Source organism: Haliaeetus albicilla, chromosome 3 (genome assembly GCF_947461875.1).
Source record: "Haliaeetus albicilla chromosome 3, bHalAlb1.1, whole genome shotgun sequence".
Classification (NCBI taxonomy): Eukaryota; Metazoa; Chordata; class Aves; order Accipitriformes; family Accipitridae; genus Haliaeetus; species Haliaeetus albicilla.
In genome coordinates, this window is record NC_091485.1 from 70043479 (window position 1) to 70061140 (window position 17662).

The 17662-nt window shown below is 41.3% G+C and overlaps 1 protein-coding gene across 4 annotated transcripts in view; it reads left to right on the top strand.

Annotated features, from left to right (window-relative positions):
• Positions 1 to 946: 946 nt before the first annotated feature.
• Positions 947 to 17662, top strand: part of KHDRBS3 (KH RNA binding domain containing, signal transduction associated 3) — a 101320-nt gene continuing 84604 nt past the window's right edge. For 3 of the 4 annotated variants that reach the window (XR_011324145.1, XM_069780108.1, XM_069780110.1), the window contains exon 1: positions 948 to 1500. Coding sequence is in view for 3 of the 4 variants with exons in the window: in XM_069780108.1 (XP_069636209.1) it covers positions 1413 to 1500 (88 nt within the window). In the remaining variant the exon portion in view is untranslated. Of the gene's footprint in view, positions 1501 to 17662 lie in introns of all 4 variants that reach the window. The other variant, XM_069780109.1, reaches the window with a different exon arrangement.

Genomic DNA, 17662 nt, shown 5'->3' on the forward strand with positions numbered 1-17662 from the left:
AAGGTCTTTTAAACTTCACTTCTCTTTCCTGTAAAACAGGCTGCTACTGATTTCACAAGCCCACTTACAATGGCCCATCGGTGTAATTCATCGGAAATAAGATTTTCTAGCTAGTATTTATGAAGTGCTCTGCATTACTAGAGGCGTTAAGTACAAAACGCTGGATAAACAGAGCACCGCTGTTTGGGCGGAGGGAAAAACCAAAGAAGTTAAAATCGCGGTTTTACTCCTCCTTTAAGAACAAATCTTGCCTTTCTTCGTTCCGCCGCCCCTTGAGATCTGACAGGGAGGGCCGGGACGCTGTCCTGGCTCCCCGGAGCCTCTCTCACACAGCCCGTTGCCTCGGGGAGCGGCTCCCGAGCAGAGGAGCGGGGCCGGCAGCAGGCGGGACACGGCGGGCGGCTCCCTTCCCCCTCGCCTCGCCACCGCTCGCCGTTCAGGCCACTCCCGCAGGCCGAACGGCCGCAGATCCGCCGGCGCCGACGGGGAGCTCGCCTGTCGAGCTGCCGGAGGGCAACGGCGTCAGCTCTCCTCTCAGGAGAGGGTCCGCTCCGGTTCTGAGGGGAGGCCGCGCTCCCCGCCGCCTCACAGCGGCCCGCTCCCCCTCAGGCGCCGCGGCGGGAACGCCTGCCCCGCGCCGCACGCCCCGGCGCGAGCGCCACCCCCCGCCCCCCACACACCCACACCGGCGGCGGGGCGGGGGGAGGACGGGAGCTGCCGCCAATCCGAAGCTGCAGCCCGTCCCTGACTGACAAGCCACACCACCCAATAGGAGCTGTCACTTCAGTAGGCGGGGCGACAGAGAAGGGGGGCTCCGCTGTCACCGCCCATTGGGAGGAGCCGGGGGCGGGGCAGCGTCCCGGGGCGTGGCTCGGTGGGCAGGGGCGAGGCTCCTGGGCGGTTAGGGGGCGTGGCCTCGGCGGAGGTATTTAAACCTGGCGCGGAGGTGCTCGCCCGCTCAGTCGGCGCAGCGCCGCTGGAGGTGCGGGTCCGCGCTCTGCGCCGGCCGCCTCACGTTCGGCTTTTTCTTCTACGCGCGTGTGTGCGGGAGGCCGGCGGGGGGCCCGTCCCGCCCGGGGTCAGCGGCTCCCGGGGCGCGTCTCTCCCTCCTTCCCTCTCCCCAGCAGAGGGATTTTTTTTCTTTTTCCGCGCCCCTTGTCCGGTGTGGGGGGGGCGTCGTCCCCCCCAACCCCCCGGCCCGCGCCCCTTCCCTCCCCGCTCCCTGCCGGGGGGGGGCTTTTGCGGCGCTTCCCTCTGGATGCGTCCCCGCAGCCCCGGGCGGGAGGCGGCCAGGGGGAAGCGCTGCCTCCGAGGATTTACCGCCGCCTGGGACTCGGACCCCCGCCGCCGCCGCCCCCTTTCCCGCGGGGCCACCCGGCGCCCCGGCTCCGCCGCCGCTCCAGGCCGCCGCCATGGACGAGAAGTACCTGCCCGAGCTGATGGCGGAGAAGGACTCGCTGGACCCGTCTTTCACCCACGCCCTGCGGCTGGTCAACCAAGGTGAGGGCCGGCGGGGTCGGAGCGGGGCCGCTTCGTCCCGCCGGGGAGAACGAGCGGTGGCGGCCGAGCCGCAGTTAAGTGGCGGCCGCCGGGGATGCCGAGTGCGGGGTTTACTCTTCGTCCCGCAGCGCTCGGTGGGTTTTTTCTAGCGTTCAGGCTGCGGGTGTTGACCGGCTCCTGCCTCCTTCCCCTCGCTAGGCTGGGGTGGAAGAGTCGGGGGGGGTCTGCCCAGCTCCGGCGGCCGCTGCCCGGGCACGGCGCTGCCCTGCCCTGCCCGCCGGGCACGGCGCTGCCCGTGGCGGTCGGCGAGGCGTCCGGGGCTGCTCCTCCGGCAGGATGAGCATCTCCCCCAAACAATAGCGGACGCCGGACTGGTTTCCCGAAATTCTCCTCTTTCATCGGTGTTTTTTTTACTGTGATCGCTTCTCTGCTTGAATTATCCGTTAGTCCAAGTGGAATTGTTGTGTAGAACAGCCTGGGTCGTCTGTGCTCTGCTTGGGCTTCAAGTCGATTAAATCCCCCAAAGGTTTTCTTGTTTTACCCTGCTAATGCGTTTCTGAACAATAAACAGCTTATTGTTTATGTATGTGTGAGCCTTTTTAAAAAGGAGCCTACAACCTAGTGCTTTCCTAGGAACTTTTGGCTCTAACTAAAATATTAAGGAATGAACAATATGTTTTGGTGCATCTTTTAAAAACCCCAAAGCATATTTTCTTTTGCCATTATATAACCCCAAATAATAAGTGATTCCTACCCCTTGTGCACCTGACATGTCAGATGTGCTTTGAAGTGCTAGCTCTTTGTTTCAATAATCCTGTACTGAATAGAAAAGTAATTCTGTGTGATTTATAGTAAGGTGTAATGTAAACTTGGAAGTACTGTATAACTGGCAAGTGACTTTCAAGTACAGGTCTGTAGAGACAAAACACTTGATACAGTGCTTGGAATGATCAAGTGAAGTAAGTTATGAACTGATCTTCTAATATAACTTAATGACAGCTGAAATGATTTTGGCTTCAATTGAAGTGATTACAAAGCTGTGCTAGTGTACTTTACTTCCTGTAACAGGAATAGGTCTAAATCAATGTGGCTTCTTTTAATGCATTGTTGTAGTTTTTGATGTGTAATGGACTGTGAATGCCCATCTCTAAATCAGAAGGAGAATCAACTATTGTCTGAAATATTCTGAAGTTAGGAGTAGCTGTCACAGTTTCAGCAGTGGAATGCATATGCCATGTGATTTGTAGCCACATGTCCTTGGATGGCTGTTTTTTGCATATCGTTCCTAACTTTGAATTTGTAAAAATGCCACTGTTGATGGTGGGAGAAGGACAATTATGTTAAGAAATAGATATTTGTATTGTTTGCTGTAAATAAAAAAAACTTGTTAGAATTTAGTTTAATGGCTGGAATTTAGTGAATTTCCTATCCAGATAGTGAAGGGAGAATCTTTTTTTGTGTATGTAAATTATTTTAGGAAGTTACAGAAGTATGTGATTTACTGTTTTACAAACAGCGTTTATGGAAGTAGATAAAATTATATGGCTGTTGCCAAAACTGTGACTTTTTGGGAGAATGATAGTTTTTTGCGGTTCTCATTGATATAAGAAATTAGAGGACAGACAAACTTTTGCTTGCTTTTATCATGTATTACCTGGTATCTGCATGTGTACTTTCAGCTCCAAAAATAAATTGTACTGTCAGTGAAAAAATGAATGTAGATGAACATGGATCCAACCTCTTTATTCTAATATGTCTCTAGATTTTTTTGCTTACTTTGAAAGTGAAGTCTTGCATTAAATCTGAAGTATTTCATGTGTTAGAGACAGGTAAAAAAAGATTAAGCAGAGGGTGACTATTGACTGGTTAACTGTGGTTTAAAATGCAAATTTGTATAATATCTGTGTAAAGTACATATTTTAGGCAGTTGTAGAGTCACCAAAGCATAAAATAAAATGAAGTGACTGTATAATACAAGTGGGAAATATATGACTTCAGGAGATGTTTTAAAAACCCATCCTGTCATGACACTAACTTTATCAGTGACTGTTTTTTGTCTCAATTGTAATAGTTCTATAGAGTTAAATGAAGGCAATGAGTCGAAATATATATGTAGTAGTTCTGGCTTGTACTTAATACGTTAGGTCCACTGAGGTTTTTTTCTGTGATAGGTCAGTGAGCAGGCAAACGAAATGGCTTGTCTAATTTTTTTAAAGTGGGTTTGTTCAGCTTTTCAATTTAGAGTGAAACATGTTTCTGAGTTTGGCTTTTTCCAGGTATGTGTAAGAATGTCTTAGCAAAGGTTTTAAGTGCTTAAAATAACCAGTTTAATTATGTAATAGCATTTTGATGTCTTAATGCTATTACACTTACTATCTGTATTTACTTAAACTGAAATACTGCAGATCAGCCAACTTTTTGCAGAAACTCAGGATTGATTTGTAAGAATTGTATGGTTGAATTAATAAATCCTTCTGAGATGCTGAAGGAATTAAAGTGTGTGTACTGCTTAGACAAAAGAGCCAAATCGCTAACAAATTTCTAACAATGTGGAAATTTGGTTTCTAGAGAAAAGTTCTGTGTCTAGTCTTCCAAAATCTGTTAATTATAGTTCTCAAATGGAAGTGGGCACATTTGCATATAATGCTTATAATTACAAATTATAATTTTGGTACATACAAATTACATAATTTTAAATGATACAGGAAAAGTGGAGCTTGACATGCTTTACGTTCCAGGGTAGCCTTTCAGCCCTAATAAAACCTTGTTTTAAACATTTTGAAAGCATTAAAATCAAAGATCAGTGTCCTTCATTGTTCCTGCATAATACATGGAAGTGCTGATTTTTCTTGCTGAAAACCCTGCTCAAGTATTTGATGACTTGTCTCTTTGGAACACAAATGTAAGACCTATTGCTTAAATTTTGCTTTAAATAGTCATTGAAACATTCAGCTGCTGCTTAAATTTTAGAACAGTAGGAATCTTTTGCTCTAATTCAGATGATTTACTTGTGTACTTGAACATTAAGCCATTCTAAAAAGGGGATGTTTTTACCTGTAAACCTTTAAACATGTTATGATTGGAATGACCATGCTGATAGGATTCATTTGCAGCTGGTACCAGACAATGGGAACTGGAACATTATATCCAATTATTATCTTATAAGCTGTGTAATTGAAGAACCTTGGGAAAGATGAGGTTCTGTGAAGAAGCAAGAGTTTCGTACATGCGTATTTGTATTTTTACTATTTATGACTCTCAGGTGCTCATCTTTATGCAAAATCTGAAAAGTATTTCTGTATGTGAAAGTGATGCTTGTTCTGAAATCAGGCTAGTTCTTTGTGTTTATCATTGAAAGGCACCAAGTAGCTTTACTTTTTAACCTTTTATTGAGACCTTTATTTTGAAGGCTGACTTTGCATTTGGGATTGTATGTAAATCTGCAAGTGTAATGTTGATTGTCATAACTTAGTTCATGAGTGATGCTGTAAAAATATTGAAAGATCTGTAAGAGAAGAGTTACTCTATCTTCAATGTCTTTTTCCACGTTTATGTATAGTATTGATTTATGACAAGTGTTTTGTGAATGTTGGGTAAAGTATGTGAAATTGCAGATGGAAGAACCTACCTGTAAATAAAACATGTTGATACCAGACATGTTTTGTAACAGGGGAGACATTAAAACAGATGCCTGGCACTTGTTTGTGTAATGTTAAATGTGTAGGTGGGGAGGACTCTAAGCAAAGTTAAGGCAGCTGAAATACTTTTGAGTCTCGGTGCTGTTGCTGAAAGACAACTTTTACTTCTCTGTAGACTGTACCTGTGGAATTCATTTTAGCTACTTTGAGATTTGAGGTAATATCTTAAATTGCTGAGGCTTCCTTTAAATTGTCAACAAGATGATGTACAGGAATAACAAGCCTTCCCATCAGTAGATGGCTGTATGTGCTAGCTGTATATTGAATGACTTTACTGATCCATGTGTCTAGTAGTGATCAGTAGAGGCTCGCTGTTTCTTGTGTCAAATTTTGAGTAGGAGTTCAATAATCGGACAGACCAGTACCTCCATAAATATCAGGGAGAATGGAGTGTGAGGAAAAGTGTACTGACTTTCTGCACTGTGGAGGATATTAACAATCTGATTTTTTAGCAGCTAAGGGATAGCTTTGTAAAAATGGTTGAAGTAGGAACTTGATAAGGTTCCATAGATGTTACTGATTTTTAATATATCTGTCTTGGTATGCAAGGGCTTCTGGGCATGCACTTATCAAGGATTTTCATTAATTTGTCACAAATAGAATTCTAATTTTTTGCAATTCTAAAATGTTCTTCACTATATGTAGTGAAGTGACATACATATGTTGTGGTATAAATAATCAGTTTGCTGCTGAATCATCCACTTTCATCTGTAGACAAGCATTTCATAGCATGAAAGACATGCGGTGCTGCTCGTTCTCAGCCCCTAATGGTGTTACATGTAGTCTGTGGCTGTGTAACCTCAAACTCTCCTTTATTTCTCATTGTAGTCTCAATCATGTGAGCAACACTTGTTTCAAGTATCCTGCTCTTGGAGGCTGGCAAAACACTTTATGAAGGTTTTAGGTGTTTTGTAAAGCAAATATAGCTGAAGAAATCTGATTGGGTTTTAAGATTACTGAGAGCATCCTATTAATTTGAATAAAACAGTAAATTTTGTAATATGCCCTGCAGACAAAGATTTTTTCAGTCAGCAAGTCACTTTAAGTTGTCTGTCTTAGTGGTTAACTAGAAAGAAGAAACTCTTCTGTTGTCTTCTAGTAATCAGACTTCAAAACAAGTCTATGAAAATGTGCAGGGGGAATCGGTTATTTGGCAGGCTCAGTGTGATAAGAGATTTAGTGACAGTAATAGGAATGAATATGGTGTGATGGTAGCACCATAAAACCAGTGAAGGCTGACTTTGGTTCTTATTTCTATTTTCTTAAAATGGCATGAAAAGTAATATGGAGTGAAGAAGAGATTTCAGAGATTGTCCCTCATGTCTCAGCCTTCCTTGTTCAGTAACACTTCAGAAGTTAACATTTTTGTAATGGTTGGTTCTTTGTTTTTACTGGAGTGAAACTGTATTGGGAAAGTCACAGGACTTATTAACAATTAGATTCCAATCTTTGTCTCTTAAAAGATTGGGCAAGTGATTTTTCAGGTATTCCAATCATGTTAACAGGGCTGCTGTGAAATGCAACTGAAGATAATCATACATACTTCACCCTAGGCTCATCTGCTCTGAAGCATGACTCTAGCCTGCAGCCATTCACTGATGATCATGTTTAGTTTAAAGCTGACTTCTAATTCACTTGCACACTTACTTTGGCAGTCAATGAGAGAGATCGAATTTAAAGGTTTCAAATTTAGACTGACATGGTTTGTCACTTTCAATCCTTTTTGACACCAGCTGTGCAAATTAAAACTGTAACCTTCTGAGTACTTATTTACTGGAGAAATCAGAAAGAAGGTCACAGCACTGAAAGGCTGCTCTTCTGGCCTGTGGCTTGTTTGACTGACATAGATTTTAAGTACATGCAAGTTATGTGACCTTTCTGCTCTCCGAGTTTCCCCCCCCCGACTTCAAGTATAATTAAGAAACAAAAGAATTTAGGATGCACTTTGGTTTGAAAGAATTGGATATCAAAGTTCAGAGTTGAGTAGCCACTGTAAAATATTCAGTGTGCTACTGCATGACTTTTTAATTAATTAGTATTTAAGTTTCAGTAAAAAGCATGTTTAAATGGATTAACTGGTAACTGACACACCTAATATTTTACGGTGAATTAACTGACTGTTCTTAGCTGAGCTCTTGTCCTGGTTTTGGCAGGAGTTTTGCAAGCTTAATGTTTACATTATTAATACTGTTTTTTAAGTAGAAAATTATAAAGGGCAGGATGTTTATACTGGGCAAGTGGAGTATCTTGATAAAGTGGGGTTATCTATGCCTGGGACCTGGGAAGGCAAGTCTCACCTGTGCAATTGGAGCTGCATGGTAGGGTGGCAGTATTTCTGGGAATTACTTTAGATCTGTATATTGCTAGCTGAGTGTGACTTCCAAGTGCAACACTAGCTAGAAAATTAGTATCTTTATGGCCTTAAGCTAAGGGCACACGGACTAGGGAATTTAATTTTCTTCTGACATTCTAGGTACAGAAGTCCCTGTGTCTTAATCTTTGAGAAGATCATGGAAAAAACACAATGCTTTGCAAGCTTGGGAAGGTCTGTAGGGCTCTTGCTAGTCTGATTGGTTTGTGAAAGTGATCACTAATGTGTGGTTTGAGTGCCTTACTACTGTCACAGAAGTAAATAAAGGTGCTAAGGGGCCCTTTAAACTGGTGATGAAATGTCTGGCCAAAAAAGTGCAAGTGAAAAAATAAAGCACAGTGCTTTAGCAATGGATGATTAACTCTTAAATAACTGGTGGATTTTGCATCTCTTGACATCTTTGACTCAAAATGAGATGCATTTCTGGACATTTGATCTTGACTAAATTGTTAGGCTCTTTACTGAACTGTCAGTGACTTGGGATATACAGTAGATGTAGGCTGGCTAATTATGACAAGGAGCAAATTAAAGAGTAGCAACTGTAGAGGTGGAATGAAGAAACATTTTTGTTAAGCTGAGAAAGATGTAATTTTGAGTCTCTCAACAGCTGAGCAGTGCCTGTGTTATTCTTTGTGTGTTTATCCTATCTTAAAATATTCTTTTGCTTGAACTCAATTTTGTCATATTTATCACTTGTTGTTTTGTATTGTCATTTTTCATAATTTTACTGTATTGTCAAGGTAAAATTAATAAGAAACTGGAAAGTTAAATGGATTTCCTTCCTTCATATTCTCTATTTCCAGTTGCTGTTTTGCTGGCTGCCTTCCATTTCTTATTTTGATGTGTTTATCAGGCTTTTGGCTTCAGCTAGCAGCTCGACAGCAACAAAGTTGCAAGGCAGCAAACAAATGTCAGTTTAATTCTTGTAGTTGGTAAATCTTTCATTTTTTCTGGCCTATATAGGTGTTCTTTTATAGGCCTTTATTTTCTAGGGAGAATTTCTTGACAAAATAATTGGAAACCTAAAAGATTAGAAATCATTTCAGTAAACCTATTGTTCTTGCACTTAATCCAAAAGAAAATTTGTTATAACTGTTCCTGTGCTGATCTTGGCATAATGTAGTGACAGTGAAAATCTGAAGTTGCAAATCCTTTGAGGATTTACTGATTTTCAACTTTATTACTCCGTTTGGGTTGTACAAAAGGAATAGCTAGTAGAGGAGGATGCCTTTTTGTGGACAAGACAAAGAATCCGGGAAGAAGTCAAAACTGCTGCTGTTGCTCTGATACTGAATGCTGCTGCACTTACTGAATGCTTGGAGAATAAATGCATCTGTAGTTTCTTACTGCCTCTGACCCTCCAGTAACAGTACTCTGGAAGGCAGATGTGTTTGAAAGCAAAATGTTGTATATCTTTTCAGCCAGTTTTTCCTGCTGCTTTGGGATAATGTCTTTGAAAGATGTAGAAATGGAAGTACTGCTTTTAATGCAATCATTCTTCCTTTCATGTGTCTCCTTTTCCATTAACTAATAATGGACAAAAGTTTTCCTTACTGGTTCCTTTTGATCTGTATCCTAATGAACTAGAGGTGGCAATGAAGCACCAGTCCTGATGTCTCTGGTCAGCAGCCCAGTTTCTGTTCCCTGAGCTCCTTAACCCTCAGATACTGAGGATCTGATCTTTTTGTTGTGTTTCTCCTGCTACAAGGCAGAAATGATGTGCTGTATTGTATGCAGACTTGAGTGATACAGCTTTATATGGGGTAAACCAGTGAAGTAAAAATCACCCTTTTCTGCCCACCTCCAAACTAATGTTAAATGATAAATTTCACTTTTGCAAAAGTGAAAAGGACTAAGGTCCATCATGTCTGGCTCTTTCATGGCTTTTTGTTAAGTTTAACTCTACCCTATACCCTTTCCCAAGTTTGAAGGAAAACAAATTTTTCTCTTCTAGGCTTGTTTTCACACAGTTTGAGTACGATGTTCTTGGTCAATTTGTACAGACATGGAAATTCAGAAACTTAGAGTGGTTTTTCACTTTATTAATTATCTGATGGTTTCATGACTACTTCCAGCCTGCTTTTTTTAGGATCAAGTTGTCCTGTTTTCAAGGAAGAAGGCAGTGTCACAGCTGAGTTTTCTGCCTTCCTTACAGGGGTTTCCTAAAACTTTTGTGGTAGGTGGAAGAGTTTCTTAAAGTGAAAGTTTCTTACTAATGATTTGACACACTTTCTCCATTTAAATCCTGATGTGTGTGGAAGAACTACTCTGCTTCACTTTCTGCTTCACAGCAGATAGGTTGCAGTGGTATCTTTAGCTCTAGTTAACGCTTGCTGCTTTTCTAGAGATACTCTAATGATATCCTAGGCTGACTAGTCTGCAAGGTGATATGTGGCATCTTAGTACTTGGTCTTAAGAGTGGAAAGGACTACTGTGGTCCAATTTGTCTTGTGTAGCACAAATTGGTCTTAAAGATTCTTTTCACTTATCACATACTCTTGACCTTTTTATTACACCATGCATCCATGGTCTGGAAAAATGATTAGGTTTTTATTGGCCTACTGTATAAAAGCATACAACAGAAGATTTATCATGTTTTTAAAGCTTACTGTATCTGTTCTTCAGACATTTTTTCTGCAGACACTTCACAGAAGCCTGTTAATACCATGTGAAACAAATGTTGGGAATGACATAAGTGTTGTCATATAAAATGCTTGTGAGGCAATTAATGACCTTTTAAGATTTCTTCTGGCCTTATTTTTTTCTGTGAATTTGGGGACCTTGGGCAATTATGAGTATGATTATGAGCACACGTTGGAAAGAGCACAAGTGTCCCACAATGGGTTTTCCTGCAGGATACCTAGAGAGCATCTTAAAAACAGCGATGCTGGAATTTTGAAGAGAAAACTTACCCAGGAAGGTTTTTGGATGCTATCCCTGTGTGAGAAAACCCTATTAGCAGCAGGTCACTAAGTACGAGAGAATTCATCATGCAGTTTTTAATTTTGCGTGGAGCTTCTTCTGAACGGCTTGGCAGCCCGTTTTTTTGGAATGATTTAGAATACAACGCAGCCTGCACTTGCAGCGTGACGGCAGCGTCCCGTCACTGCAGTGCTGGCGCTGCGTCAGCAGGGGGGGCTGGCGCGCAGCCGATGCGGCCCGACCGGGGCTCCCCGGGAAAGGGGATGGTCGGGAAGGGGTGTCAGCCCCCCAGGGAAAGCTGGGAGCTGCTTCTGGGGGAGCTGCACCCGAGTCCTGGGTGCCATCGGTGTTCGCTTGTCACAAGAACTCTTGCAGCCGCACGTGTTCTGTCTGCATCTTAAAACGCCGTCCCTCCTGAAAGCTGGTATTTGGTTAACTGAGCCTTCGGTGCTTAGAGAATCATTTTGTCATTATTGCTTTTCATGTAGCTTCACTACGTGAGTATAAAAAGTTGATGCTCAAGGTATGAAGGCTTTAATTGGTAACTGGCCTGTTTGAAATTAGTATTGGTTGCATCTTTCTGCTTGGCCTTCTCAGGTATTTGTCTTTACTGCTCATACCTTGATCACAAGCTGAGGATCAAATGTAGACTGAATGCTGTGGCTGTAATAGGACTACCTTATCTTTGGCCACAGGGTTTCCGAATACAATTGAGATATGGCTGGGACCTGAAATAGCTTTGGCCTGTGCTGTTCTCTTGATGTATACTTTAACTAGTAAGACTGCTGTCAGTCCAATTTGATAAGTGTTGAATAAAGTTTTAAAATAAATACTTTGCTAGACTTTTAAACTTTAAGCTCTTAGAACATCCTAATATTATCAGCTGATTAAATGGAGAGTGCAGGGAAACTACCATAATGTTATTTATAAATCATTTGTTCATAGATGCACTTACTGAATTTACAAATCTCCTGAAATAATAGACCTTGTTTGGAACACTAAGTAATAGTTCACATAGTTCAACATAAGGTTAATTAAAAATGCTGATGTGTTTTTCACATTGTGGCAAGTAGCTGGCTGTGAGATCAGCTCTATGAAGAACTCTAGACAAATTATCCTTTTTAAATTAATGCCCCACTGGAGGAAAACGGATGTGATTTGCTTTCTTAACCAGTATATCATAGTTTCTTTAGACTTCAGTGGTATGCTGAGCATTATGCTAACATAATGGGTTTTCTGCCTGAGTAGCATGTAGGTCCTCAAGGCACTGATCCCTTATATTTGTCAATGTGCTCAAAGCAATGACCAACTTTCAATGACTGGTTGTCTAGGACAGGCTGTCTGTTATCATCGCTTGCATGAAGGTGATGCCCTCTTTATAAGGGCGTGTAGTGATAGGACAAGGGGTAATGGCTTTAAGCTGAAAGAGGGTAGATTGAGACTAGATGTAAGGAAGAAGTTCTTTACTGTGAGGGTGGTGAGGCACTGGAACAGGTTGCCCAGAGAAGTTGTGGATGCCCCATCCCTGGCAGTGTTCAAAGCCAGGCTGGATGGGGCTTTGAGCAACCTGGTCTAGTGGAAGGTGTCCCTGCCCATGGCAGGGGGGTTGGAACTAGGTGATCTTTAAGGTCCCTTCCACTTAGCCACTCTAGGCACTAACTAAAGTATTCAGCTTGCTGCATAGCCTCCTGCTTGGTCTTTCTGCTGGAGAAAACAGTGAAATGGATAGAAAAAACTTGAGTCATCCAAGTGGGAAAGAAAAGTACTTCTGAAGTAGGATGTAAAACCATAGGTTTCATTCTGTACAGTCCTTTCAGAATCCTTTGCTTAACTTAATATTATTGTATTGAAGTAATAGCTGGCTAGAGCTCAAACCTGTACTTGTAGTGAGTAAATTTTTCAGAAGTAACTACTCATTATTTGTAAGTCTGTGAAAATGATGCTAATCAGGTATGTCTTGTCAGCATTTGTATGAGGTATTTTTGGGCACCTCATTTGGAAGGTTTTGGTGCTGTTATTGGAGCTGAGATTTGAAGCTTTTCTGCAGAGTCATCTGAAAAGAGCTGAGTGCAGAGAATACATATTCCCTTTATTCGGATTCAGCACCTTAAAACATGGCTGTGCATACTTGTCAGTAATGGATGTCAAGCTGTGTTGTAATAAAATAAATGTTAAAGCATTATTTTCCCTTCATTTTATTGATGACTAATTAGCTATTTGAGCTGTATCAATTATAGTCAATCAGCTTTGGTAATAACCCCTTTTCCCTCTTCATCTTATAGTATTTCATCCTCAGGACAGCTATCCTGACATGGAAGAAATTTTTACATGTAACTAATTGAAATACTAACAGAATAGTGAATGCAATTTCAAGCTAGGCCACGAAATGAAGAAATAAGAGCAGATGGCCCCTTCAGAAAAATAGATTAAAGAGAATAGATGCTCCTGGCCAGCTACATAGTTAATCCCTTGCTTCTTGTCAAGATGTACTGCCAATAGATAGTTATTATGCAAGGGTAAAATAAAAGCTGTATTAATTTAGTGGGGAAAAAAATGCTTTTCCTCATTCCCAGCTCTTTCTGATAATTTAGTGTTATGTTCATATTTTTAAGATACAGCTATAGTAAATCGGAATAGTAACCTGTTAAATTAGCTGTGTGTGTCTTCAGAAAGGGTACTACAAAAAAAGAGTAATCCTGGGAATGTAGTTCCATTTATAAGTTTCCACATTTATTCCATTTATACCATTCTATGATTCTGAGAAGGTGATCAGGAGTAGTTGGCATGGATTTCCAAAGGTGCAATCAAAGAAATCAAGCTTAACCAACCTGATAGGATTCTAGAATGAAGTGACTGGCTTGGTGGGTGAGGGAAGAGCAGTGGATGTTTACCTCTAGTAAAGTTTTTGACATTGTCTCCCATAACATACATGTAGACTTGCTGACAAAAGTATGGGTAAAATAAGTGGGCAGCGAGGTGGAAAGAATACTGGCTGAACCACTAAGTGATAAAAAAACCCAACTGGAGGCAAGTCACTAGTAATACGTGCCAGGGGTTGATACTACTTAACATCTTCATTAATGACCTGGACAATGGGAGAGAGTGCACCCTCAGCAAATTTGCAAATACAAATATATCAGATATGCTGGCTGATACACCAGAGGGTTGTGCTGCTGCCATTCAGAGGGACCTCAACTGGCTGGAGAAATGGGCTGACAGGAACTGCATGAGGTTCAATGAGGGAAGTGCAAAGTACTGCACCTGGGGAAGAATAATCCCATGCACGAGTATACACTGGTGATAGACCAGTTGAGAAGCAGCTCTGCACAAAAGACCTTTGGTCCTTTGAACATGAGCCAGCAATGTGCCCTTGTAGCAAAGAAGGCCAACAGCATCCTAGACTCCTTTAGGAAAAGGATTGCCAGCAGGTCAAATGTGGTGATCCTTCCTCTCTAGTCAGGACTTGAGACCACACCTGGAGTACAGTGTCCAGGTCTGGGCTCCCCAGTATGAGAGATACAGAGCTACTGGAGTGAATGTGGTAAAGGGCTATGAAGATGATTAAAGGGCTGGAGCACCTCTCATATGAGGAAAGGTTAGAGATGAGACTTTAGTCTGGAGAAGAGAAGACTCTTAACATTGTGTGTAAATACCTAACGGGGGGAGATGATGGAGGGATGGACTCTCCATAGTGCCCACTGCCAGGACAGGTTGGATGGGGCTCTGAGCAGCCTGATGTAGTCAAAGATGTCCCTGCTCATTGCAAGGGGGGTTGGACTAGATGACCTTTAAAAGTCTCTTCCAACCCAAACTATTCTATGATTCTATATTTAACAAAGTTTCAGTCTAGCATTTCTGGTATTTTCTTGCTCTGTGAAACACTGATGATTGAGTTTTTAAAACCTCATGTCAAATTTGGTAGAGGTATTTATGCCTATATTTCTCCTGATGGCTTGAGGAAGAGTTTAACTTGTTAAATGTTCTTTCCAGATTTATTATTAGTGGACAGTCAGATCTTTCAGTTCAGTTAAGCACCTTTATTTCTTGGGTTTATGCAAAGTAGCACATTCCAGCATTTTGGGTGGTTATTCTGCTTGTAGCTAGGTAAGTCATTCCTGCACTTGCTCTCAAATCAATGAATCAAGAAGGGGAAGTGAGATTTGAAACTTAATATACATATGAACCATTGATTAGGAAGACTTATTCATGGGACCATAAGTACCTGTTATGACTGTTGTGGTCTTTTGTTCTTCCCAAATGCACTTTTGTGCTTTGCTTTTCTCTAGTAGCAAGGAGTGATGGAACAATCTATCATATTAAGTGGTTATTGCTGTCTCAGCTGTCCTTCATCCTTTGGGCACTGAGACCCTGAATTTCTTGGGCAGCTGCATTTTTTAAATGCATCCCCTTTGTCCTCTGCCACATCTAGAAGATAACTTGATTCTATACTTTTGGAAAGTGGAGCATCAAAATTTCCTTTCACATATAGAAGCAATTCAAACCTCACTGAACCAAGAGGTAATGGCACATCAGGTTCTTGGTGTTGGCACTTTTCTTATTGTTTCTTGGAAGACAGAAGTGATGGAGCAGAAACTTGAATATATGGAATTATGAAGGCAAGTGGTGGACAGGCAGGGCAGGGGTCTGGTTAATAGCAGCTTCTGTATTTTCCGAGCACTACTGATATCTATGTGACCAGTTCAGTTTTGGTTTTGTTGTCTCACCTTGAATGTAGGTGTACTTCCCTGACTGAATTGTTCCACTGTGCTTAAAGATGTCAGCTGCCTTGTGCATGTGACACTTCCTAGTTGTTGATTATTCTGTGTAAAATCTGTTGAAATGTACTGAAATGTGTTATTTAAACTATTAAATATAGGGAGTACTCCCATAAGAAAATTCATAATGCACAATTACCACTGGGAAAAGTTCTAGTGTTCAGTGAAAGCTGGGATTTTGAAATTAGCTGGATTAGAACTAAAACAGTAATACTTGTAAAATTAATTCATCACATAACTATGTGAGATAATGTGGCTTCTGAAACTGTGGTAAAACTGAGGCATCACGTTTTCCACTTCCATATAAGCACTTGATTTTAAACTGTCTTCAAAACAAATTTGTAAGACAAATGAATTTGCAATACCTTGACTGCTGAGTAGTTGCACAGACCATCATGCAGGTAATCTGCTTTTTACAGCTATAACATAACCGTGTCTATTGGAAAGAAACTTGACCTTGGGCTTTTAAAAATACTTTTTACTGAAGATGCTTTTCTATAAACAAATTTACTAACCTGAAATATGACTTAGAAAGAACTGTTTAGTTCTACTTAAGCTAAACATGAAGACACATAGCATAAATGCTACTAAAACTGTAGTATATTTTAACTTTCTTTACAAGGTATGTTTCAGCAAAAGCATACTGGCATGAGTTGATAGTTACTTCAGATATTTATGCAGGTATAAATCATGGAGTTCTGTTTTTTTTTTCTTCAATCTGGAAAGTTGAGTAATGTTCTATTAGGTGAATGTTAAAAAGACTAGTTTAAGAGAAAAAACTTTCTCTGACAGATGTCATGAAAGTTGGAAGATTGCTTTCCTCAGTAAAGTGCTACATGGATAAGCACATGGTCCTACAGAGAACAAGCTTTATGGCAGACTTGGATCTCACTTCTTTCCTGGAGAAACTGGTCTGTTGGCAGAGATGTTGGTTCCTTCCCTTACGAGTTGCAGCTGGAATGAGTCCATAAACTGGACTTGCAAGGTTTATCACACTTCTAGGGAAGTGTGATCTTGGTCTAAAATTCCATGAAGTGATTTGACTGATTTTATGAGAATAAGTTTAATAGAATAATATTTGGAAACAATTGAGTGTGGTAGCAATCTGCTTGATTCTGTGTAATATGTATCTTCATACACAGAAAAGGTACTTGGATTCACCTGCTCTTGAGCATGTAGAAGGGAGAGTAATTAATGTTATCCCTCTGCTAGTTAAAAATTAACTTGGATGCTAAGAGTTTTTAAAATTCAATTTACATTGAAGCTCATACATAATTTCCACATGAATTTTTTTAAGCTGCACTTTCCTATAGGGCAGTAGTTGTACAAGCTGCCTCTGTATGCTTTTTTCCTGCCAGGCTACATTACTGCAGCCAAGGACTGTAATGGATGGCAAATAATAAACTAAAAGTACTGCCTACGATAATTGTATCAAAAGTAGTGTTTTCCTTCTTTTATCTGCTGGCAGTGGGAGTAATGGCCTTCTGAAGTATTAGAGGTGTGTTAAAGTAATCCAGAAGGGTGTGCTGGAATTAGTCCCATTTCTTCTACAGGCACCAACTAACTTCTGCAGATTTTTCATACATGTGTGGACCAGAATTCACAAATGCTTTAGGATCTTTGGGTTATTACCTTTTGTTGTGGTTTAACCCCAGCCAACAACTAAGTGCCACACAGCTGCTCACTTACTACCCCCATGCAGTGGGATGGGGGAGAGAATTGTTGGGGGGGGGGGTAAAACTTGTGGGTTGAGATAAAAACAGTTTAATAGGACAAAGGAAGAAAAAATAATGATAATAAAATGACAATATTAAAAGGATTGGAATATAGAAAACAAGTGATGCACAATGCAATTGCTCACTACTTGCTGACCAATGCCCAGTTAGTTCCTGAGCAGCCATCCCCGCCTCCCCTGCTGCCCTGTGACCAGCTCCCCCCAGTTTATATACTGGGCATGACATCACATGGTATGGAATACCCCTTTGGCCAGTTTGGGTCAGCTGCCCTGGCTGTGTTCCCCCCAACTTGTTGTGCCCCTCCAGCCTTTTTGCTGGCTGGGCATGAGAAGCTGAAAAATCCTTGACCAAGTCTAAACACTTAGTGATAACTGAAAACATCAGTGTGTTATCAACATTATTGTGGTACTAAATCCAAACCATAACACTATACCAGCTACTAGAAAGAAAATTAACTCTATCCCAGTCAAAACCAGGACACCTTTTTCATAAGTGTTCTGAAAGCATTTTTCAAATTCTTGAGATATATTTTTGTTGTATGGATTAAAATAAAACCCATCCACAATGTTATATCCCTTCATTAACCTGTGGTTTCATGTTCTCTCTGTACAAGTTTACCTTTTCACACAGCCTACTTGCACATCAATAGTTTGTGCTTTA